At 43.6% G+C, this 24,303-nt stretch overlaps 1 protein-coding gene across 14 annotated transcripts in view; it reads right to left on the reverse strand.

Moving 5' to 3' along the window:
* LEKR1 (leucine, glutamate and lysine rich 1) overlaps window positions 1–24,303 on the reverse strand; it is a 200,321-nt gene that overhangs the window by 8,420 nt on the left and 167,598 nt on the right. For 13 of the 14 annotated variants that reach the window (XM_079101109.1, XM_079101108.1, XM_079101101.1 and 10 more), the window contains 3 exons: window positions 17,898–17,991; window positions 9,176–9,340; window positions 6,294–6,593 (listed from right to left, as the gene is read on the reverse strand). In XM_079101109.1, the coding sequence (XP_078957235.1) occupies window positions 6,294–6,593; window positions 9,176–9,340; window positions 17,898–17,991 (559 nt within the window). Of the gene's footprint in view, window positions 1–1,206; window positions 5,737–6,293; window positions 6,594–9,175; window positions 9,341–17,897; window positions 17,992–24,303 lie in introns of those variants that run through there. The other variant, XM_079101106.1, reaches the window with a different exon arrangement.

Consider the following 24,303-nt stretch of genomic DNA (forward strand, 5'->3'; position numbering starts at 1 on the left):
CTCTTCTGGGATGATGCAGAGCCTCTGGGACGCCTCCGTGGCTGACGCAGCAGGCGCGCTAACGCCAGCATGTCCACGTGCTAGGTGACATCAATAGGCAGCTACCTCGAGCCTTTCAGCTCGGGTGAACTTATCTGAAGGTGAGGGTCAGCCTCCTGTCCCAATCCTGGCCTCACACGGCTTCCTCTCTGCCCGCACGTCGTATTTCCACCACAGCTGCTGTCCCCTGTGTTATTCTGTGTGGCCCTCGTGTCCAAGATCACGCGCCCCTGAGCCAGAGAGCGTGCGCCTCTGCCTGCTCTTCCTTTCCAGCACTTCACTGAGAGTTATTGTCTCATTGTTCATCTACACGTTTTCCAGGTGTTGATAACTAATTTTTTACCAAACTCACATGAATATAAATATCCTCTCCACATATCCGAGTACTCCGTATTATTCACAGCTTTTCTCTGCTCTTGCAGACAGTTCTAAGGACCCCTCCATTCTGCTCTGCACAGCCTGGCTGTTCTAGAAATCCACTGTGCTTCTGACTCTCGTCCTAGGGATTCCGGGCACCCTTCCCTCCCGGGGTGAGGCCCCGATTTCTTGATTGCTGCTTCTCCCCTTTCTTCGTCTCTCTCTCGCTATGGTGTCACATCTCCTCTAGGAGCTTCCTGAGAAAGGCTGCAAGGGAAGAACCATTTAAGACGGCCCCACCACAGGAAATACCGTATTTGACACTGTGCTTGCTCGATGGTTGGCAGGACTGCCAGGCTGGGAGTCGCTTTCCTTCAGAACCTGGAAGGCATTTTCTTTCATTTTCTATTGTGGCTGTTAAGAATTCTTATGCCATTTTGACTCTTGATCCTTCTACAGTGACCTGCTTCCCACCTCTGAAGGTTCTCAGTACCTGTGTTTGTCAGCATAGCTCAGGGCACTGACGTCTCATGATGAATGCCCCTGGCGGGGCTGGGTGCCCTCCTGTGTTGTGTAAGCACTCAGTGGGTGCTTCTGTTCTTGGCTGTGTCCTTGAACCTAACTCCTGGGTAGTTTCCTCCTCTCCACTTCCTCTGTTCTCTCTTTCTGGAATTCCTACCAGTGGGTTATCAGATGTTCTGGCTCAGTTCCCTAATTTTCTTTTCTTCCCTCTCCATCTCCTTGCTTTTTTTTTTTCCTACTACTTTCTGGGAATCTTTTTTATCTTTATCAATGGCCCAAATATCAATTTTCTTTCTATTTTTTACATTCTTGTTCTTTTTTCATAGCTTCTTGTTCCTGTTCAACAATACAACAGCATCTCTTCTTCTGTGTCAGAATATTTGCTGTGGTTTGTGTGTAGTTTGAGTGTGTTCCCAAGGCTTCATGTATTGAAATTTAATCCCCAGTGTAAGATATGAAGGGATGAAACTTAATTCAACTATGGTGTTTGGAGGTGGACCTTTGGGAGTTGATAAGATTAGATAAAGTCATTAGGGTGAAGCCTATCAGACTGAATCCTGGTGGCTTTATAAGAAGAGGAAGAGAGAGAAGAACACACACACATGTTCTTGGTCTTTTCTCATGGGATGTCCTGTGCTACGTCAGGACTCTGCCAGCAAAAATGCCATCAATGGATATGCCCTTTTGACCTTAAGCAACCAGAATCATGAGCCAAAATAAATCTCTTTTCTTTTCTTTATAATTTACCCAGTGTGTGGTGTTGTGTTACTGGTAACAGAAACTGGACTAATCTGACGTTAATTAGACCTTTTTCCTGAAGCACTCTGCTGACCCTGTGTTACATCTAAGTTCTTCTCCCCCCACCCTTACTTGTTCATTTCTGGTTTCTGTCCTTTATAATACATGTGCTTCTCAAACACTTGGAGACCTCTGGCTGTTCGTGCTGAGTCCCCCGAGTGCTACCTGAAGCTCCATGTGCATGGGTAGGGCTCATTGGCTGCTACACCTGAGTAGGCAGCTTGTGTGTGACATGGTCATTTCACGGGGCCACCCCAATGGTCAGAATGCACAGCTCTCTTCTTTGAGGAGCTCATTTCCCTTGAGGGCTCTCTCAGCTTCTTGGCTACTGACCTATCAGCCTGCTGGCCAGTGTTCTGGGGGCTGAGTGTGACGGGAGCTGGGAGCTCTCCCACCTAACTGGCAGGCTCTCCTCTGGCTCTTGCTTTATCCCACACTCTGCTGTCTTGCATGCTCAGGTCCAGTGCCTCTCCCATTCAGTTTCGCTGGAGAATGACCTCAAGTGTCCTTCCAGGCTGCGTGGGGACTGGGGAAGCCACCTGAAGATCTACTCGCCCCTTTTACAATCTTCCAAGCAGTGCTGCTTTCAGCTCCTCTCTTCTGTCCCTCTTTCAGAGGTACCTGGTGTCTCCATTCCCGAGCCTCCAGGGTTAGGTCTGTTCCTTTCGGACCCCCTGCCTCATCACCACAGACATTAGGTCTCAACGGTCTATAGTCTGCTAAGTCAATGGTCTGTGGTTACCTCTCAGCCATTTGCTTTTCATGTTCCAAAATCTTATCAACATCTTTTCTTCTGCTGAACCCAGAAGACTTTACCACTGAGCTGCTCCCCAGCCCTTTTTGTGTTTTATTTTGAGACAGGGTCTCACTAAGTTTCAGAGGGTTTCACAAAGTTGGCGAGGCTGGCCTCAGACTTACAATTCTGGCTCAGCCTCCCTCCCGAGCCGCTGGGATCATAGGCGTGTGCCACTGCGACCGGCCCAGCAGCATCTTCCCATCCAGCATCTACTCCTCTTTTTCTCTTCCTCCTCCTGGATTATTCACTTTTCATTGAATTTTGCCATTTCTGTGGCAGCGAAATGAAGTAGATAAACATATCTGTACAATTCTCCATGTTCAGCCAAGAGCGTTACTTTCTGAATATCTTCCATCTTCATTGGATGGGCAACAAGAATTGGAGGATTAAACATTTATGCTCCTTTCTGCCCTTTACCTACAGTCTGAGAACAACAAAAACGTCGAGCGCTCTGCACTGGCTTTCCTTTAGTTCTCTTATGTGAGCTTTTGAGATATTTTCCCTTAATCTTCCATACTCTTTCTCTGGCTTTCCATAAGGCCGTGCAGTGAGACCACATCTCTTGACAAGATTTACATGAACAGGAATGAGGGCAACCTGGCCTCAGAGCATGTGCCCACGTTCACCTGGGCTGTGATGATAACTTGCTTTTCTTTGACACATCGACTTTCTCTTCTCACTTCCTTTTCTTTTTTTGTTTTTGAAGTTCGAAAGTTTTAATGTTTACGTCTGTTCCTCAGTAAGAATTGTTAGGGGCTTTTGTTCGCAGTTACGTTTCCAGTACAGTTTTATTTTCCATTTTCTCCCTTCTCAGTGACCTGCACCCTTTTCCTTGCTGCACCTTCTGTTGCTGTTGTTAATTCAGTGCGCCCGCTCCACTTGGGAAGGCCTGCTTACCTTCGGAGGTTAGCAGGGAGAACTTTCCTCTACACAATTAAAAGCAAAGTCTGCCCCTTCTTTGGCCTCTTGAAAGAGAATAGGACTTTCCTCCTTTTAATTTAGCCTCCCTATTTGGCCACTAATTCTTTATTTTAATGGGAATTTGTTCTCCACTTAAATGTTGCTTCTTTTTCCAGAACTCAAGAAATTTTAAGTGTCTGGAATGTGTGATCAAAAAAGAAAATAGTACTTTTCACTTTAATGTTTCCATTCACAGCCTCTATTCTTTCTGGCTCATAAATCCTGTCACTTTTATTGGCCCATTCCCTATTTTCATAAGCATGTTCTGGATTTTGGCTCAGTCAGAGAAATAGCCTTATTCACTTACACTTCAGTTCCAATCATTTACCCCAGAGGAGATGCTGGTAACTTCAAATGGAAAACCCCATCTGCCGCTCCCACGGCTGCCCCATGCTCATCTTTAATTAATTTTATCTTAACTTTTCTCCTCTCTAATAATGACCAATGACCATTTATATACTAACCCAGTGTCTTCTTTCAAAAGTCCATATATATTTTAAATGAAACCTCACTTCTAAGTTGCTTTCTTTTATAACTAAAGAGCAAGACAGCACCAGATGTAGCTCCTTTTGTGTGGTAACAAAATCTCTTTGTTTTTGCTCTGGTTTTTCTTGCTAAAATCACCTCCAGAGGCCTACGATTGGAAGTCTTTAAAATGGACACAGTGGTTTCTGCAGTCCCAATGGTCAAACTTGAGCGCTCGCTTCACCCCGAGTGTGGGCCGAGCTTACTGCATTGTCTGTAGCAAGCAACACGGGCAGAGGGATGGCACTTCTCAGACTCGGTTATACAAGGGCTGCAGCTCCTGTCCTAGCACCCTCCTGGCCACCAGGGAACCAGTGGACGCACTGTGAGCTGGTCCTCCAGGCAAGACCGCACCCTTCAGCACATGCCGACACCATGTGGTCTGGTGCGAGACCCCCAACCAGCTAGACAATGCTGGATTCTTGATCCGCAGAAACAATGAGATAATTTTGTAGTTTGAAACTGCTGAATTTGGAGGTAATTTGCCACATAGAAAAACATAATAAATACAGGCTCCTAAGGTGAATTGCCTAGCTTTTCATCTATGCTTTTCATAGATAAATTTCTGTTTAGGTCATTCTCTCCTCTGGAGAGGATTTAACTTAATCACTCATGAAAGATCTTCTTTGAGTCTTCTTTGGGGGCAGGAAGTGGCAGACATGGTCTTGCTCTGAATCACATCTCCTGTGCTCACCTAGCATGGTGCCTTGCACCCAGATGAGAATTTTTATTTTCTGAATTTGACACCTCTGTCTCTCTCTGCCTGTCCCAGTTACGTTACTCCTACCTTTCTGACTTCAGTTTCTCTTAGGATTCAGACCTGTGGGCTAGTTGCCTTGCCCTTTCCCTCCTCCACCTGCTGCCTCTCCTCTGAAGCGGCCACACTGCTGTCCAGCATCACCCTCTGTCCCTCAGTTCTGTGGTGGCATGTGTCCACTCTGCTCTCCTCCTCTCCTGCCTGGCTTGGGAAGCAGCTCCCTTGCTGGGGAAGGGGGACAATCCCCTGAACCCCTCACCATCCAGAGGCCTAAGGAGCGTGTAAATTGGTTTGTTTTCATTTTAAAAGTAATAAGTAGGTAGATAGTTGAGGCTAGGCGATATCTTGTGTAAAGTCTGAGGTCACCTTGAAATTTAAAGCCAGATTTGCTAGAACTCAGGTTTCTCAAAAGAAGAAACATCATACCAAGAGATTTAACTTTGAATCTGGGCTCCACCAAATTGTGTGACCTTATGGACATTTCTTAAGCTTTTCAATCAGTCCCCCATCCATAAAAAGTAAGTCATTTCTATTTTATTAAGTTTTCTTAGGCATTATTCTTGATCCAGTATTTTGTCCATTCCATATTTTAGCTTTTATCTCGTTGGGATAGGTTCACTTCATAGTTATAATGGTGATAAAAACTTTCTACTTTAGTTGATAATAATATAGCAAGAACGTGGCATATTTAGTTTTAGTAATTGATACTACTGTTGCTTTATTACTTTTTTTCCTTCATTAAGGAAAACCCAGCAAAAATTTGATTTCTCCCTGACAGCCAGAATCCACCTCCACCCAGTCTTTATTTGTTCTACCGTCATAAATGGGATCAAACAGTGTAATGCAGCAGATGGTGGAGATCAGAGAACAAGTGAGTGTTCCCCTATTTCTAAACTGCTTCTCAGTTCAGAAATAAGACTTTGTTAGAAAAAAGTTTCCAATCTGTTTGCAGAAAAAACACTGCTGGAATGATTATGCATACCTAAGAAAGAAGACGAAAGCATGTAAATCACCTTATGAGTTTAGGTTGACAGCAATGTAAAACACTAAAGTAAATTTGTTTTTATATTGTCCAAATAACTTTTTAACTTAAGAAGCAAAGATTCCATGTTAAAACGAAAAAGACACAAATACCTAAAGGCTCCTACTCTTGGAGACTTTAGTCATTTGCAGCACTGAATGGGGCACAGAGGGAACTTCAGAGATTATGTCGTTCAGTGTATTCATCTTAGACAGAAGGAAGCCAGGTCCAGAGGTAAGTGGCTGCCTAGTTAAGGACAGAGCCAGCCACTTGCCATGACACCAAGCTGCCCTTCGTGTTTTGCTAATTTGCTTTTTGAAAAAAAAAAAAAAAAAAAGTGTCTTATAAAACAAACAAAAAAAGCAGGGGTGGGAGGCAGGGGCTGGGGAATGGCTCAGTTGGTAGAGTGCTTGCTTTGCATGCACAAGGCCCTGGGTTCAATTCCGGGCACCACACACCAAAAAAACTCAAAAACGTGTCTCATGCTAATTGCGAAGGCACCATGGTCTGCATCCTACCTCCTCCTGGGACTGGCTGAGTTGCTGTATCAGTTGGGTTTGTGCCAGCAGTACTCTTTCCAGTTCCTCTGACTTGTGTTTCATTTCCTTCCTCAAGTCTTCTGAAACTGAATCATTACTGTCAATTTCCTTCTTCAAGCGAGATTCAAATTTTGCAACCAAATTTTTTAGATTTTCAATTTCTTTTTTCTTTGATTCAGATTCTTCACTGTATCGGATGTGGGAATCACGGAGTTTCTCTTTAAGAGTGGTCACTTCCAGCCTTAGGTCTCTAGTAGCGCTTGACATTAAGTCAGATATCTGTAAGATAAACCTCGTAAACCTTAGTTTGTAGGCAACAGTTTCTAGGTAACAACAGAGATCTTATGGTTTTTAAGAGGGTCATTCTAGTATGCTCTTCTAATTGGAGGAAAACGAACCCCATGACATCCACAGGCCTTCTATATTTTCTTTGTAAAAGTTAGTGTGACTTATTTTTCCACGTAAAATGGAAACACATTGATCAGTCAGTCACCCTGGGAAATATATAAACATATGTGTCTACACCGAGCTGCCAAGGATAGCTCAGGTCCTGACAAAGTGGATTCAGGGCCTGGCTGGACCTAGCTAGGTTGTCTGCAGGACCTCAAAATGCCTGATGTCTGGAGATGCGGGAAGGGGGACACCACACCATAGTCTACTAACACCATACAATTAAGTTTCCCTGGACATACTTTTGCTTTTCTTTTTTTCTTCCTTTCTTTCTGTCTTCACCTTTTAGAGCAATGCTGCCCAACAGAACTTCTTGTGATGGAAATATTCTGCATCACACAATGTGGTAGCGACTGGCCACATATTTATTCATTTATTATTGTACAGGGAATTGAACCCAGGGGCGCTCCACCACTGAGCCACATCCCCAGCCCTTTTTATATTATTTTGAGACGAAATTGCTGAGGCTGAATTGCTAAGGCTTTCACTAAGTTGCTGTTGCTGGCTTTGAACTTGCAATCCTCCAGCCTCAGCCTCCTGAGCTGCTGGGATTACAGGTGTATACCACTGCACCCAGCCACATATGGTTTTTGACAGTAGTGTGCTGGTAAATGACTCCCCCCACACAAAAAGTCAAATATGTATCTAATTTTCATGGTGTGCATACTCTCATCATGCCCACCACTGTGGTACCTGTGATCGTACTGAGCTGGGAGGAGCTACCCATGACAGGCTTGTGAAAGCCATGGGCAGTGAAATTCTAGAGAATATTAGACTGCTGTGAAAAAGGGCTGCTTCTTAAGGCTGTACTTCTAGATAGATAAACAAGACAATGACTTGGGGAGGTTTTTCCTTACAGTATGAAATCTTTAGAAGGGAAAAGACTGTTTTCCTTCTTAAAAAAACAAAACAAAGAACAGAAAAACAAGAAAGAACACAGTAATAAGGATATGAAACATATTCTTATTACTTCTGCTTCAGATATTGCCATATTATAAATATTAGCACAACAAGAAACTAGCCCACAGAGTCTGGAAAGCATTTATAGACCAAAGTTCCAAGGACTTTGTGAACTATTAAAAGAGTTATGTATCCAAACTTGTTTCAAATGTTAAATTTACATAAGAAATAACTCTTGAGAGAAATCTATTCACCACAATTGGTCATTTTATAAATTAATATTCTATTATCTTCAGTTAGTCCAGAAGGGAAGAGGTCACTGCTAGGTCTGCACGACTTTGAGACTGAGCTGGTTTTCCTGGGATAGGAGGTTCACCTAGCCATATATTTTGATTTTTTTTATAAAGGGAGTTAACATTTAAAAATCAGGAGATTTCCCTTATAAAATTTTGGACTTACGGCTTCTCTTGAGAATCAGAGCCATCTGGTCAGTTCAGGCCAGCTTTCCTGTGTCCCCACCCATGGGTTCCTGAACCGCCCAGACCTGCAGCCCAGTCATGAGGGGAGGGGAGGAAGGGCAGGGGAGCTCAGCGGGGCCCTTGGTACAATGACCAGGAATGGGAAGTCAGGACCCTTTTGGGGGAGACCAGATTTCAGTTGAGCTGAGGCTCCAAGCTCATGGCACATGTTCCACTGTCTCAACAGGATTTTACTTACAAAATCCCAAATTCAAAGACAAACCACCAAGAATGTCAAGGCAGCATGTGCAGAGCATCAGCCCACAGCACCAAGCCTTTCTGAGTGTGGGGGCCTGTGCCACGCAATCCTTGCTCGTGTGGCTGGTTTGCCTGTGGTTCCCAGTGGACCTCCGACAGCTCGGCGACAGCTCCTTCACACCAGAGACCACGAGGCTCATCGGATGCTTCAGCAGCATGGCCCCAGGAGTTTATCAAAATATGATTTCCCCACTGGGTCTTGATTGATACACACACACACACCTACACCTAAGTCCTATACAAACAGAGAAAACTTAACCTTCAGTTTAGGGCACACGGTTTAAGAAATTAGGGAGGTGTGATTATGTTTTGAAAACATTTTATCTTCCTTCAACAATGTTTGGAACTGGAAATATCTGCAATTAAAAAGTATAGACTTTGGTTGGGAAATTTTTACTTGCATTAACACCACCTCAGTTTTGCTGTTGGATAGTGAGCTCTTTGGAATATCTAGCCAGGCTAATTATTAGTCATAAAATGTATGCTGTTTTAAAGGTAAGTTTATCTTTGTAGAAAATTCCACATATCTCTGGATTGTATGCTTATGCAACTTACCTAGTTATCCATTCTGGAGAAGAGCCAGATCGTTTTACAGTGTAACTAAAACCAAGCGCAGTAGCCACAAGGAAAGCCACCAGAGTTATGAATACAGTAGTGTTCTTAGGAGGAAGTATGCACGCATTAAATAACGAAGCTTCAAAGACATTAAATAACGATGAAACAGCAATCGCTGACCTTCATTTGTAGTGCTTCCTGTTCCTTCTTATACTTTTGGATAATTTCTTGGTGTTTTTCTTTTTCAATATCAAGTTCCAGTTTTGCTTCTTCCTTAAAGAGAAGAGCCTGCTCCTCAAATTCAGCTAAATGTCGGGCTCTTTCCTTGGCAAGTTCAGCTTCAATCTAGAAAACAGCATTAGTTCACATATAAAACCACTTTATCTTAAAATAGGTACATTAAGCTTATTTTCAGATTTAATTTTAAAAAAATTCTAACATCAAGTTTTTAATTAAACTATTTAAAATTTTCAAGTACTTAAAAAAAAAAATTCTAACTTAGAACTTGGGCCAGAAGAAATGATCTTGGGTCAAGTATTACAAGACCTAAGACCTAAAATCTGAACTATTAGTAAAGAAGTTAGGACTATATAGTATTAGAGTTTTCAAAACTACTAAAAACTGAGTCATTTATACTTCATGACTAAAAGTTGAGTCATTTACACTGAAAATTCAGTCCTTGCCAGCTACCCATAAGTAGAAAAAATCTTTTTTTCTCAAGGTCCTCAGACTGAGTTCAGCTGAAATTCAGAGGAGCTACAAGTGCAGGTGTTGCTTTTGCAAATGGCCTTTTCCTGATGGAGGTCCCAGACTGTCATTCTAAGGTGATGGAGGCTGGAAAGATGACTGAAGGAAAACGCTGTGATTGACTCAGAATCACAGTGCCAGAAGGGACTTCACACATCCCCTGGTTCAGTCTCTGAAGTTCCTGTGAATTGGAGGAGGAATAAAGGAGGACTTTGTTTTGCGATGGAAATGAGTTTGATCTTGGCTCTGAGTCCTGCCTCTGCCGCTGACTTGCTGTGTGACCTGAGGCTGGGAGCCAGAACCTGTCCTGGAGGGTCAGAGCTCGCTCCCTCAGGGACACAGCCTGTGCGTGAGCTCCAGCCTGAGCAGGGACGCGGCCGTCAGGGGAGATGACCTCCACTGACAGTCTGCTGGGTGCCTGTCACCTCCAGAAGCTCCCTCCCCACCAGGAGTGCCCACTTCACATACACCAGGCCCGAGGCAGCTTCCCCGGGGCTCAGCCCACATCCTCCATGTGCTTTTTAACCGCTGGTGTTGGCTCTGCCTGCTGGAGCAAGAGAGAGGATGATCTCTGAGTGCTGCAGTCCTCTGTGCTCGGAGTTCATCCGAGATCAGAGAAATCCTGGCGACGGCTGGCTAGAGGCCTCTGCGGTGCCGAGCCACGATCCTTACCTCTAACGGGAGGTAAGCGCCAGGTAGGCTGGGAAGACCTCTCAGACTTGACCGACTGACTCTGGTTCTGGCCACTAAGAAAAGGGGAGTTGTCCTGGATACTCCTGATATCTCAAGGGGGGTCTGCTAAGAAACAGAAGGTTTGCTAAGAAAGTCCACAGGAAGCCCTTTAAATTAAATGAGACAGAAGACCAGCCCCAGTCAGTTGCCAGAACTGGGCGCCTGTCCCAGAGGCACGGGAATCGGGTTGACGGTCAATGGGAGGAGCTATTCTGGCTCTCTCAAAATAACTTTCTGGAAAGTTTGGGCAAAAGTCTACTGATGATCTGTCAGAACATTGTAGGATCGTTCATGCGGGCTGCTCCAGACTGCTGAAGAGGAGGAAAGCCTCAGGGCCACTCGGGGTAGACCCTGGTGTGATCAGGGACTCACGTCCACTTGCCTTCTGTAGCATTTGTGCAGCTCACGGGTGTGTCCAACAAGTGGCATGGCCTTGGACATGGTAGCCTCCCCAAAGCCTGTTCCTCGCCAGGCCCTCCGTGTGGGGACACAACACCACTGTCCACAGTAACTGGAGCCATCTCTCAAACTCCCTCCCTCGCCTCACCACACCTAACGAAAATCCCTTGAGTCCCTTTCTCCTCACCGCTCCCTCTGCCACCCTAATTTTGGCCACCATCCCTTCCTGACCAGCTCCCTATTGCCATTCTGGCCTCTCTAATCCATGCTACACACAGCAGTCTTCTTTACAAAATACCAATGAGATTCTTTTATTCCCTCTTACTGGTTTCTCAATGCATTGGTATAAAACCAAAACTCTGTATGTGACCTTTTATGGGGCCACCAGCCCACAGGACACCTTTGTGTGAATTGACAAAGCACTCCTTTCCTGAGATGAAAACAGCCTCATGCCAGGTGCAGGACTTGGAGAGCACAGCATGGGCTGGAGTCCAGCTCCGGCTGCCCCTTTGGCTAAGGCCCTCATGCAGGGTACAGCTGGAACTGTGTGTGGCAGCCCTGGATGACTCCAGCTGGACTTCTCCTTTCCCCATTTGATCACACAGGGTTAGATAAGTCAAGACAGGAAAGGAGGACGTCAAATGCAAAAAATATTAGGAAAAGTCAGAGGGCATCACTTCATGAGTTAAAGATCACAGGATATTTTCACTCTATTTTTTTTAAAGCAACATTGTTTGAGATGTTCAAGAAAAATGCATGCCAAGGTACTAAAATGTGAAGTGTTTTAAAAATAATCTCATGTGTGGTTAATTGGTAGAGCCCAGTAGTTATTTTAGGACAAAATGTATCTTTCAAAATATGACGGATTGCTCAAAATAAGTGAATGGCACACAAAGTAGGTGGAACAGGACATGGTCTAAATAAGATGACAGAAAAGACTTTGGAAGAACCTCTTTAAAAAGAAGTTCCTCAATTTTATTGATGGAGAAGAGGTCCTTTGATGCAGAGGAAACAAAGGAAGCACTCGGGGAAGAAAGGGGAAGGGCAGAGCTTTGAGTGGCAGAATGTTCTGTGAGGAGATCTCGCCCCTGACGCCTCCTTGAACTTCTGTGGGTAGGCAGACAGAAGGGCGCACACAGACCGTGGGAAAGAGAAGGCTCGGGGGCAGAGGGGCAAGAACGATTGACTGTTACTGGCTTGGTTTTTAATTGCACAACCTGAGAAGGAAAAGCAAAGCGGTGAGCTTCCGATGGGATTTCCAGAACTGCATGGGATGCCAAGAACCACCCTAATGTGACGATGCCGTGGCCGAGCCTGCTGGTCCCTTCATGACCCGAGGAGTTTGAACAGTGAAGAGCTCACACAGCGATCTGCTTACAGAACCTACTTGTACCATCAAGGGGTTGAATACACGCCCAGCTATGTGTTTACGCTTTATATAACTGCTGGGCTGATGTTTCATGCAAACACATGGTGTCGATGCTGCACATTCAAGCATAAGCTACTGCATACAGTAACTAACAGTAATTTTGAAGATTATGGGATAATACTGATTTTTTTAAATAGCATAAAACAAATGTGAGCTCAAGAGTCACACCAAGTAAAATCAGTAATCTGTGTGCACATTCCAGGATTTAGTTATTTTTGTTTTTATTAACCTCTACGAGTTCCAACTCCACCTCCTTGGTGAGGGCCTCCTGATGAGTCCAGAGCATTTGGAACGTAGCTCATTCCTTCCGTATGTGTTATTAAAGTGCAGAGTTAGTGTCTTAGAACATCTCTATCTAGTACTGATGTGCAGAATACCATCTTGTCACTGTTTTTTTCCGAGCGAGATCCTCCTAACTGTTGTCACCTCTGACTGTTCAGGGAGCCCATTACCACATTAGAACACAGCCGCCTGCTCTTCACTGATCCCTCTAAAAACACAGGGAACTTCAGATGCCAAAGTGGGGATCAGATCAACTGTTTACATTTGATATGCACACAGCATTCTTGAAAATATATCTCCTAAAATAAATCATTGTACTGTTTTCAAAATTGAAAACAAATGCTGATTGAAAGCTATGATTCCCACTGTCTAGATTACGAAATAGGCTCAGAGAGGTTAAGTTACTCCATCAAGATCAAGAGCTCTTGCGGTGGGGAGGTGGGCATGCTCAGATGTTCTGGTGGATTCTGTGGGGGCCTTGCTTGGGTTTTCCTGTAACTCCCTCCCCCCTGATTTATAGCAGAGTAGCTAATAGGGTGGATTGGTATTCATATAGTTTCAAAATACTGGGTGATTTTGCCAGATACCATTCTGTTAATGATTTCTAATTTAATTCCATTTTAGTCAGAGAAAAAACTATATGATTTAAATCCTTCTGGATTAAAAATCATGTATAACCGAAAATATGGTTTATTTTGGGAAATGCTTTATGGCTACATAAGAGGAATGTATACTCTGTTGTTAAGTGGAGGATTCTATAAATATTAGTTGGGTCAAGTTTGTTAATATTATTGGTCAATATCTCTTAAAAATACATTGTGATACCATTTTCCATAGCACAGGTTCTTTCTGGTTTTCTGGCTACTTTTCTGGCAGTCATTGAGAGAGAGAGAGATTACATTTCAGACTCCGGTCTCTTTCTCCTTGTAGTTTCATCAATTTTTTGCTATTAGGTGAATAAACATTTAGGATTATTGTGTCCTACTTTATCACATGAAATGGCCTTCTTTATCCCTGGCAATATCCTAAATTTTCTCATTTCTTTGCTCTGAAGTCTGTTGTGCCTGACAGGAATAAAGCTATGCCAACATCCTCTGGATTTGTGGTAGCACAACATACCTTTTTCACCTTTTACTTTTAATCTGCTGCATCTTCACATTAAAGCACATTTCTTCCAGTCAACTTATGATAGGATCTTGCATTTTTACCCAAGATGAAAAACTGTGTTTCTTAAGTGGAGATACATGGACCAGGGATTAACAAACCGTGGTCAGCAGGCTGAACCCAGCAGTACCCGTTCATTTGCATTTTGCTTCTGGCTGCTTGCGCTACGTGTAATGGCAGAGTTAACTGGTTTTGTTTCCACAAAACCAACACTACTTACTCACTAAAACTTTTATAAAAGGTTTCCTGACCTCTGGTTTAGATCGTTTACATTTATTGTTATTGTTGGTGAAAGCAGCTTTGAATCCACTGTCCTGCATTGCGCTTTCTATTTGGCCCACCTTATCTTTTCTCTTTTTCTGTCTTCTTTTTGCAATGAGTATTTCTTAAACTCAACTTATCCCTTTACTGGTTTATCAGCTCTTTAGGTGGTTGCTTTAGGTGTACAGAACACATCTTTAGTGCAGTCCACCTTCCAGGGTACACCACTAGGCGTACTGTAAAGAATCTCATGAGCGCACACAGGTGATACTCAGCGCAGGCTCTTTCACCTTGACAGTGATGTGAAAGTGACACATTCAGCAGAAAGCGTACTTTGAATTTTTATTTTTTTCTTGGCTAGTGATAGAAAAACTACTCTTGTTTTTTACTTTCAGGACAGTGTTCAACAAATTACATGAGATTTTCAAAACTTTATCACAAAACAGGCTTTGTGCTGGCCAATTTTGCCCAGTCATAGGTTGATGCCTGTGGTCCTGGGCACATGCCAAGTGGGTCAGGCTAAGTGATGCTGGACATACTGAATGTGCTTTGACGATGGCAGTGCCACCTTGCGGTGGGTCTACGGGGCTGAAACCACTGTTAGGGAGCGTCTGTTTCCCATTTCTTCCCTCCAAGCCATTGTGCTGAGGTTGTCAGAGCTTTTGCTTCTACATGTTGATAGTTCATATGAATCCAATTATTAAAGTTACATAGCATGATTAAACAAAATCAAAGTGTGTCTTCAGGATTCTTTTTAGCCATACATTTATTAGGTATAAATGTTAATAGGTATTATATGAATAATTTCATCTCTGGCAAAGTTTGTATTGTGCATGTTATTTTTTTAATTTTACTAATGGTTTATTACAACACATTGGGAATTATTAGACCATTTGGCTCTTGCTTTTGAAAAAGAATTGCAGATTTTTTTCCACCCTTCAAAATGAAAATTTAACATTTCTTGAAGTAAACTTTTCTCTCTTGCATTTTCACTATTGATCCAGTGACTTCAGCCAGAAGTAAGGCTTTGTTTGTTTTCAAAAGTTTCATGTAGTGCTTAAAATGAGGTCAATTGTGCAGTTCTAAAATGTTTCTGAAAGTAATGTCTTGATAATCTAGGAAATATTTGGTTGGGATTTGTTTACTGCGCTAATAAGTGACAGTCAGCAAGTGATGTGAATGGCTCTGTGAGCATCTGGTCACGGGAGACTTTTTAATTACTAAATGTTCACTGCATAGTAACAACAGTGAGCATTTGGAACCAATTTTAAAGGTTCAGCATGCACATTAATTTGCTTTCTTCGATCAAAGCAATACTTGAAATAAACAAAAGCCACGACAATTAGTAAATACAGTTATTTTAACGTGCCACCCCTGTTGCGTAGCAACTGTTGCTCCGATTGTGAGCTCTTTACATACTCTAAACTAATTAAGCTCAGGCACAAATTGCAGTCCACTTTGTTTGAATGTTAAAGGCATTTAAGTTATGAAGTTTATTCTAATACAGGTATTATATATTTATGAAGGGAACATTTCACTCCTACACAAAGGCACAGTGACCCGAGAAAGAGATGACAATGTCATACTAGCGATTCTCCTTTCTCATATGAGGACTTTCAGGGAAGTCTTTATTCACAGTCTCCATAGCTAACACAGCCAAGACCTAATTATCATTCCCTGGCTTTGCTGGCCTGGATTTTGATTTACTGCAAGTTAAAATGATAATGTTTATTAACAAGAAGTCAAACTATAGAAAAGCACACATACCAAAAGTACACGTCACATCTGTGCCAGATATCATGGTCTTAATAAGAACTTTGAGCCATTTTCCAGGAGTATTTCCCCATCACATAAACTCAGCATAAAGGAAGAACATAAAGCTTCCACAGGGTCAACTGCTACCACTACCTCAGTCTACTGAGTGCTCATGCCTCAGGACCAGGGCACACAAACGGGAGGCCAGTGTGGGTCAGAAGCAGAGACCTCCTTGCCAGTGTTATGGACCTGAAAACCTCTCGTGGGGGCGAATGTACAGGTGGGGCGCATCTGCTCCAGCAAAGGCAGCAAGTTCCCCAAACAGCGTCAAACAGGAAGCTCAGGAGTCCGAGGAAAGGGAAGGGTTGCTGATCTCCGTCCATGTTAATTCCATCAGAATTAAGTTCCGAGTCAGAAGATGGGACATATACTGACCAGCTAGTCTCCAGAAGGTGGCTTCAATTTCCAGTCTCTTAGAGAAAGTGGGAGAGAACCTTTCAGTAGCTCTTCACCACAGTGCCAAACAGCCTATAAGACGGATGGATTCAAGATCGTCTCTCATTTTACTTTGCATATTTTGGATTGTTAAGTTGGTCATCTTTGTTTTGAATTTTGAAACATGGATTTGGTAAGGATGGGAGAAGAGAATAAGAACAGAGCAGGTAATTAATACAACCAAGGCTTATAAACATTTAAAAGTGTGGGCCTTAGAAGAAAGAAAAGAACAGGCTGTGCGACGAACCAGGGGCACTTACAGCAACTTTAGTCCATACTCTTAAATTCTGTTCTCACCAACATGGAACTGAGGTCATGGCGATCACCTTGTTACAGAAGCCTACTCTGTACTCTAAGGAACCGAAGACAGGTGTAGATTTGTGGAGGGGTCTTACCAGCTGAATACGTTCTAAGACCGGAAACAGAAGAGACGATTTAGAGTTGACCTGAGCCAGTCACACACCTAAAGTGCTGATGGCAGAGCTGGGATCCCTGCTGGAAACGTCGGTTTGAAGGCAGCCACTGTTACTGATGGAGGTCACAAGTTACAGGGTCTAGTCCCCGAGGAGAGGAGTCTGATAACAACCAGACAAGCTGTGAGGACGTCAGTCAAACAACCTGAGTTTCAGTGGCCAGCTTCCATTCAAGAGAACATTCACGAGTTATAAGAAAACCCAGACGGGGCGTGGCTCCGTGGGGAGGCCCTCAGGGTGCAGGGTAGAGCCCAGCAGTCAACCAAGGAGTACTGGAAAGGACGTCAGGAGATGATATTGTCACCTCAGTGACTAGAGCTGTGCATGGCTTCAGAGGATAGGGACTGACAGTTTCAAAAACATGACTCATACCACATAAAATTACAAGTCACACATTTTCACTGTTGAAACTTTGAAACATACAGAATCTAAAGATTAGAATCAGTGCATTTTTTTCATACTCTAAAAGCAAACATTTCTTTATAATATCAGGCTAAATGGTAACTCATTTTATTTTGCCAGGATAGATATGATGAAAGTCCATAACTAAATAATTTTAAGTCATTTTCCACTCTTTTCTATTATCTTCTTATAAGAGAAGCAGAGAAGTTATAAGAACATTTCCCTTCTCTGAAGAACGTGATCAGTCAGGTGCAAGTGGTGCACTCCTGGTAATCCCAGCGGCTTGGGAGGCTGAAGCAGGAGGATCGTGAGTTCAAAGCCAGCCTCAGCAATTTAGCAAGGCCCTAACCAACTCAGTGAGACCCTGTCTCTAAACAAACAAAAAAAAAAGGATTCAGGATGTGGCTCAGTGGTTAAGTGCCCGAGTTCAATCTCAAGTACCAAAAAAAAAAAAAAAAAAAAAAAAGAAATCTGATCAAATATAGATTCTGACACTTATGTGAAAACGATTAACATTTAAAAGTAAAAATCATGCTTCTGCATGAGAACCAAGGGCTATCTTAATCTTCCAAGATTTCAAAATCTGTTCTTATTTTTTATTTCCTATTATGTTGTGTAATATTTTAGAAAATACACATCATAAGCATGTTTCCTGTTGGAAATCCCAGAAGGAATCAAAAGTGTAGACAGAAGCAGAGAAATCTCTCTGGGACAGTATTCTAGCAAACTCGACACAGGCTGGCGAAACCACGCTGCTTGTTACCTTCTCCTTCCAGCTATCGTCACTCAGCATCTTCTGTCTAATGGTCTCCTGCAGCTGCTCGATGCTTTTCTGATGCGACATCAGCATCAATTCCCTGAAAACCATAAACCAGCAGATGAGTCAAATGTCCCCTCACACTCCTTCCGAGTTTCAGCTCCTGGCTCAGAGACTATCCTCTTACAGCTTGGTGTTTATTCTCTTTAGAATATACGCATATGTACTTGTATGCACACACACACACACACAACATGAACGATTTTAATTGTTAACTGCAGTTCATAAACACTGCATATAAGGCTAAGTATCTTCTCAGGTATTACTTTTTTTAATTCATAATAAGTTGTTATTTTTGCATAAAATAGTAACATGTGGAGTCACAAATATAATAAAATGTTGTAAGTTGTAGTTCAATAACTTTGACTAAATTCCAGCACCAAAGAAACACCTTGGAATGTGTCTTAAAGCCAGTAAATGTTTTGTCAATATTCTTAACAAGTCTCAACAAATTTTAAGAAATTAAAATTATATTGTGTATCTTTTCCAACTGTAATGCAATAAATGTAGCAATCAACAAACAAAAAACTTCAAACTACACAAATACATGGATAGTAAACAACTTACTCTTGAACAACCAGTGGGTCAAGGAAGAAATCAAGGAGAAAATTCAAGAATTTATTGAAATAAATGAATATGGAGATATCAACATCAAAAATCTATGGCTTACAGCAAATACAACATACAAGTTTATAGCAATTAATGCTTACAGCACAAAAGCAGAAAGATATCAAATACACAACCTATTGCTGCAACTCAACCTATTTCTGCCACTAGAAAATCAGGAAGAAACCAAACCCCAAATAAATAAAACAAAAGGAATCATGACGATCAGAGCAGAAATAAATGAAATAGATACAAAAATACAAAAGAACAATAAAAAGAAGAGCTGATTCTTTAAAAAAGTAAACAAACTGATAAACCCTTAGAAAGCTAGATGAACTAAGAAAAAGAGAAGACTTAAATAAAATAAGTGATGAAAAGGGAGATATCATAACTGACACCACAAAAGCAAAAGGGAGTCTTACTTGTTAATATGAACAACTCTGTACCAACAAATCTGATAACCTAGGAAAAATGGACAAATTTCAGGACACATACCCCTGACCAAGACTGAATCATGAAGAAACAGAAAGGCTGAAAAGAGCAAGTAACAAGATTGGATCAGCAATAAAAGCTTCCTATCAAAGAAAAGTCTGGGATCAGGCAGTTTCACTGCTGCCTTCTACCAAACATTTAAAGGAGAATCAACACCGATTCTTCTAAAATTATTCCAAAAAATTAAAGAGGAGGGGTTTCTTCCAAACACATTGCACAAGGCCAACATTATCCTGACAACCAATCCAGACAAAGACACAACAAAAACCCCTGAATATAAAAAAAGTAATCCTGAGCAAAAAGAACAAAGCAGAAAGCAGAAGGCATCACGATACCTGACCTCAAAACACACCACAAAGCTGCAGACACCAAAGCAGCATGGCGCTGGCATGACAACAGACACAGACTGTACATTGGGACGGACAGCCCAGGGTAAGCCTGCACGTGCCCTACAGCCAACCAGCTTTTGGCAGAGGTGCTGAGAAGCTGTGGTGCAGAGAGGGCAGTCCTCAGCAACGGTGCTGGGAAAACTGCCACCTGCCAAAGAGGGAGAGGGACCTGGTTCTCTTGTCCATCAAAACACAGTAAAGATGCAAATGCATGAAAACTGCTAGAAAAGGCCTCCCCAGTCACAGGAAATAAAAGCAAAAATGGGCAGTGAAGTTACATCAAGCCAAAAAGCCCTGCACAGAAAGGACAGCCATAGTGAGGAAGCAGTCCACAGAGTCGGGGAAAATACTCGCAAACTATCCATCTGACAAGCAATTCATATTCCGTATTTTTCAAAGGGGAGTTATTGTCTTCTCCGCTGTGCGGGGGCTGTTTAGCTTGGAATCCCACTTGTCTATTTCTGCTTTTGTTTCCTGTGCTTTTTGGAATCTTGTCCCAAAAAAAACCCTTGCCCATTCCAATTCCTGAAGTGCTTCCCCTCTGTTTTCTTCTAGTAGTTTCATTGTTTCAGGTTTTACATTTATGTTTTTAATTTGTGCTGAGTTTCAAAAAACTTGGGAAGGTCCTGGGTTCAATTCCCAGCACAGCAAAGAATAAACTAAACTAAAATAAAACCCCATCATAAAATCTGATTTAAAAATGGGCACTAGACATAAACAGACATTTCTTGAAAGAAGGCATACAAATGCTCATCAGGCATATAAGAAAATATTCAGGGAAATGCAAATCAAAACCACAACAAGATGTAACCTCACTCTAGTAAAGATGCAACTGTCAAAAAGATAAAAGATGACAAGTGCCAGTGATATGGAGAAAAAGGAACCCTTGCACAATGCTGGGGCAGTGTAAATAGTAAAGCCGTATGGAAGTGGCTCGAAAAACTAAAAACTGAACTGTCATTTGTTTCAGAAATCCCACTACAGGGTATCTGTATCCCAAGAAAATGGAATCAGTATGTTGAAGAGACATCTGCATTCCCAGGTACATTGTAGCAACAGCCAAGAAATGGGAACAGCCTAGCATCTATCACCTGAGGACTGGAAAAAGAAAATGCAGCACATATACAGAATTGAATACTATTCAGCCATAAAAAATGAAGCCCTGTCACTTGCAACAACGTGGTTAGAACTGGAGATCATGATGGTAAGTGAAATTAACCAGGCACTGAAAGACAAGTGCCCCATGATCTCATTCATATATAGAATATAAAAAAAATGACTTCATGAAGTTGAGAGTAGCATAGTGGTTACTGGAGGCTGGTGAGAATCGGGGAGGCAGGGGAAAGGCTGGTCAGTGGGCACTAAGCTGAAGTTAGGAGCAAGTTGTGGGTGCTGCTGCTAATTACATACTGTACTTCTCAAAGAGCTAGGAGAAAGGACTTGAATGTTTTCACCATAAAGAAATGATGTTTTAGGAAGTATATATGTTTAACCTGACTTAAACATTACGTGATGTTTCTATATCTAAAAATAAGTTTTAAAAATGCAGATTTCACTAGCATGTTCGACAAGTTCTGCTTCATTGTGTCCCTCACACCGTTTCCTCCTTTCCTTTCCATCTGCCCATAGCCTCCCCAGTTCCCTGACTCCATCTCCCACCCAGAGGGTCGTGATAGAGTCTTGATCTCTTGATCTCTGGTCTCACGCTCATGTTATTCAACGCTTTTACCATTAAAATGATAGTGCCTTTACTTCTGGGTTAGGAAATTTAATGACACAAACACAAGAAGACACATTCAACTTGGTCATTCAGATATGAACATCATTTGAGGGAAACTGATTCTAAAAACCCCAAACTCCCAGACTTCCTTTCCAGAAGCACGTCAGACTAGGTATCTTAACAACTTTCCCGCTAAAAATAAATTCTAGTTAAAATGCAGGGAAATACCTTAAAGTTCATCAATGAGTTGGGCAAAAAGCGAGGACGTGCAGAGAGCAAAACTCAAGTGAAAGGACAGAGAAAGGCTCTCAGTGGAAAACTAGTGGGATCTGAATCAGGTCTGCAGCTCGGTTCATCCCGTATCAATGCTCATTTCTTAGTTTTGACAGACACCACAGTTAGAGAAGATGGGTGAAAGGGAATGGATCCCTCAGCACTGTCTCTGCGACGTCTCTGTGTCTCTAAGATCATTCCAAGCCAAGAGAGGCAAAAGGAGCCGTGAAAGGAAGAACCCGTGAGGGGGGCCTGGCACCCGTCCTCCCTGGAAGGCACCTTCCAAACCCCACAACCAGTCCGCACCGCTGGTTGGTCCAAGACCAACCAGTCTTGGAGCGCCAAGAACCACGCTCACCGGGCAGGCGTAAAACGCACGCGCTGAATGTCCGAAGGGCCGTCACCCTTCAGGACCAGAGGGAAACTACCTGCTTCGAACAACCAGCCGTGGCGCAGGCCTGTGTCTCGACTCCCTACCCCCGAGCGGTCCAAGTCCTCATGAGAGGATTCATTTAAAGTGGTGCTGGGCACTCTCGCCTCCAGATGCCTCCAGGAAGACGCTGAGAACTTGGAAGAACTCCACTGTCACCCAGACTCAAAGAATTCCTACCGGTCCAGTTTAAAAACTCTTAGTTTATAATGCAAAAGCAAGTTTTAAATTCGCAGTGAGAGGAGGAACGGGCAGGTAGAAATGGCAGCAAAATCAAACCTGCAGCTCCCAGCGTGCCAGATTTTCAGACAGAATATAAAGTAGGGATGGCTGGCACGGGAGAAGAAAGAGGAGAGTGACTTAGTGACTAATGAAAGAACAACCAGCCGAGGGTCCCGAGCACACCGTCCACAGTTGGAAAAGAGAAGTACTAAGATGAGACAGGACTCAAAGACTCCCAGTGCAGTGGGGGTAACAGGCCCAGAGTACAGCGGAGGACTCTGCTCAGTACTTCAGAAGCAAAGGAGACAGCAGCACTGCGGGCAGAACCCAGGTCTCTGAAAACCCCACGTGAGTCCAGGGCTCACAGGATTCCAAGCACAACGAACAAACTAGATCTCACACCTGGAGCCGCAGAGGGAAAGCGAAGAATGGCAAAGTTAAAGATCCTAGGAGTTGGAGAGGAAATCCTCGGAGGAACCTAAAGATCCTGAAAGCTCGTCCTCAATGGCAAGAGGATGACAAAAGCAGCAGAGGCCTGGTTATGAGCCTGTGTTCTGAGCCTGTGTTCTGAGTCTGTGTTCTGAGCCTGTGTTCTGAGCCTGTGTTCTGAGCCTGTGTTCTGAGGCCTGGTTCTGAGGCCTGTGTTCTGAGCCTCTGTTCTGAGGCATGTGTTCTGAGCCTGTATTCTGAGCCTGTGTTCTGAGCCTGTGTTCTGAGGCCTGGTTCTGAGCCTGTGTTCTGAGTCTGTGTTCTGAGCCTCTGTTCTGAGGCATGTGTTCTGAGCCTGTATTCTGAGCCTGTGTTCTGAGCCTGTGTTCTGAGGCCTGGTTCTGAGCCTGTGTTCTGAGTCTGTGTTCTGAGCCTCTGTTCTGAGGCATGTGTTCTGAGCCTGTATTCTGAGCCTGTGTTCTGAGCCTGTGTTCTGAGGCCTGGTTCTGAGCCTGTGTTCTGAGCCTGTGTTCTGAGCCTGTGTTCTGAGCCTGTGTTCTGAGCCTGTGTTCTGAGTCTGTGTTCTGAGCCTGTGTTCTGAGGCCTGTGTTCTGAGCCTGTGTTCTGAGGCCTGGTTCTGAGCCTGTGTTCTGAGCCTGTGTTCTGAGCCTGTGTTCTGAGGCCTGTGTTCTGAGTCTGTGTTCTGAGCCTGTGTTCTGAGCCTGTGTTCTGAGGCCTGGTTCTGAGCCTGTGTTCTGAGCCTGTGTTCTGAGCCTGTGTTCTGAGCCTGTGTTCTGAGCCTGTGTTCTGAGGCCTGGTTCTGAGCCTGTGTTCTGAGTCTGTGTTCTGAGCCTCTGTTCTGAGGCATGTGTTCTGAGCCTGTATTCTGAGCCTGTGTTCTGAGCCTGTGTTCTGAGGCCTGGTTCTGAGCCTGTGTTCTGAGCCTGTGTTCTGAGCCTGTGTTCTGAGCCTGTGTTCTGAGTCTGTGTTCTGAGCCTGTGTTCTGAGGCCTGTGTTCTGAGCCTGTGTTCTGAGGCCTGGTTCTGAGCCTGTGTTCTGAGCCTGTGTTCTGAGCCTGTGTTCTGAGGCATGTGTTCTGAGCCTGTATTCTGAGCCTGTGTTCTGAGCCTGTGTTCTGAGGCCTGGTTCTGAGCCTGTGTTCTGAGCCTGTGTTCTGAGCCTGTGTTCTGAGCCTGTGTTCTGAGCCTGTGTTCTGAGTCTGTGTTCTGAGCCTGTGTTCTGAGGCCTGTGTTCTGAGCCTGTGTTCTGAGGCCTGGTTCTGAGCCTGTGTTCTGAGCCTGTGTTCTGAGCCTGTGTTCTGAGGCCTGTGTTCTGAGTCTGTGTTCTGAGCCTGTGTTCTGAGCCTGTGTTCTGAGGCCTGGTTCTGAGCCTGTGTTCTGAGCCTGTGTTCTGAGCCTGTGTTCTGAGCCTGTGTTCTGAGCCTGTGTTCTGAGTCTGTGTTCTGAGGCCTGTGTTCTGAGCCTGTGTTCTGAGCCTGTGTTCTGAGGCCTGGTTCTGAGCCTGTGTTCTGAGCCTGTGTTCTGAGCCTGTGTTCTGAGGCCTGTGTTCTGAGTCTGTGTTCTGAGCCTGTGTTCTGAGCCTGTGTTCTGAGTCTGTGTTCTGAGCCTGTGTTCTGAGCCTGTGTTCTGAGTCTGAGTTCTGAGGTCTGTGTTCTGAGCCTGTGTTCTGAGCCTGTGTTCTGAGTCTGAGTTCTGAGGTCTGTGTTCTGAGCCTGTGTTCTGAGCCTGTGTTCTGAGCCTGTGTTCTGAGTCTGTGTTCTGAGCCTGTGTT

This window comes from Sciurus vulgaris (genome assembly GCF_902686455.1).
Source record: "Sciurus vulgaris genome assembly, chromosome: 10".
Taxonomy (NCBI): Eukaryota; Metazoa; Chordata; class Mammalia; order Rodentia; family Sciuridae; genus Sciurus; species Sciurus vulgaris.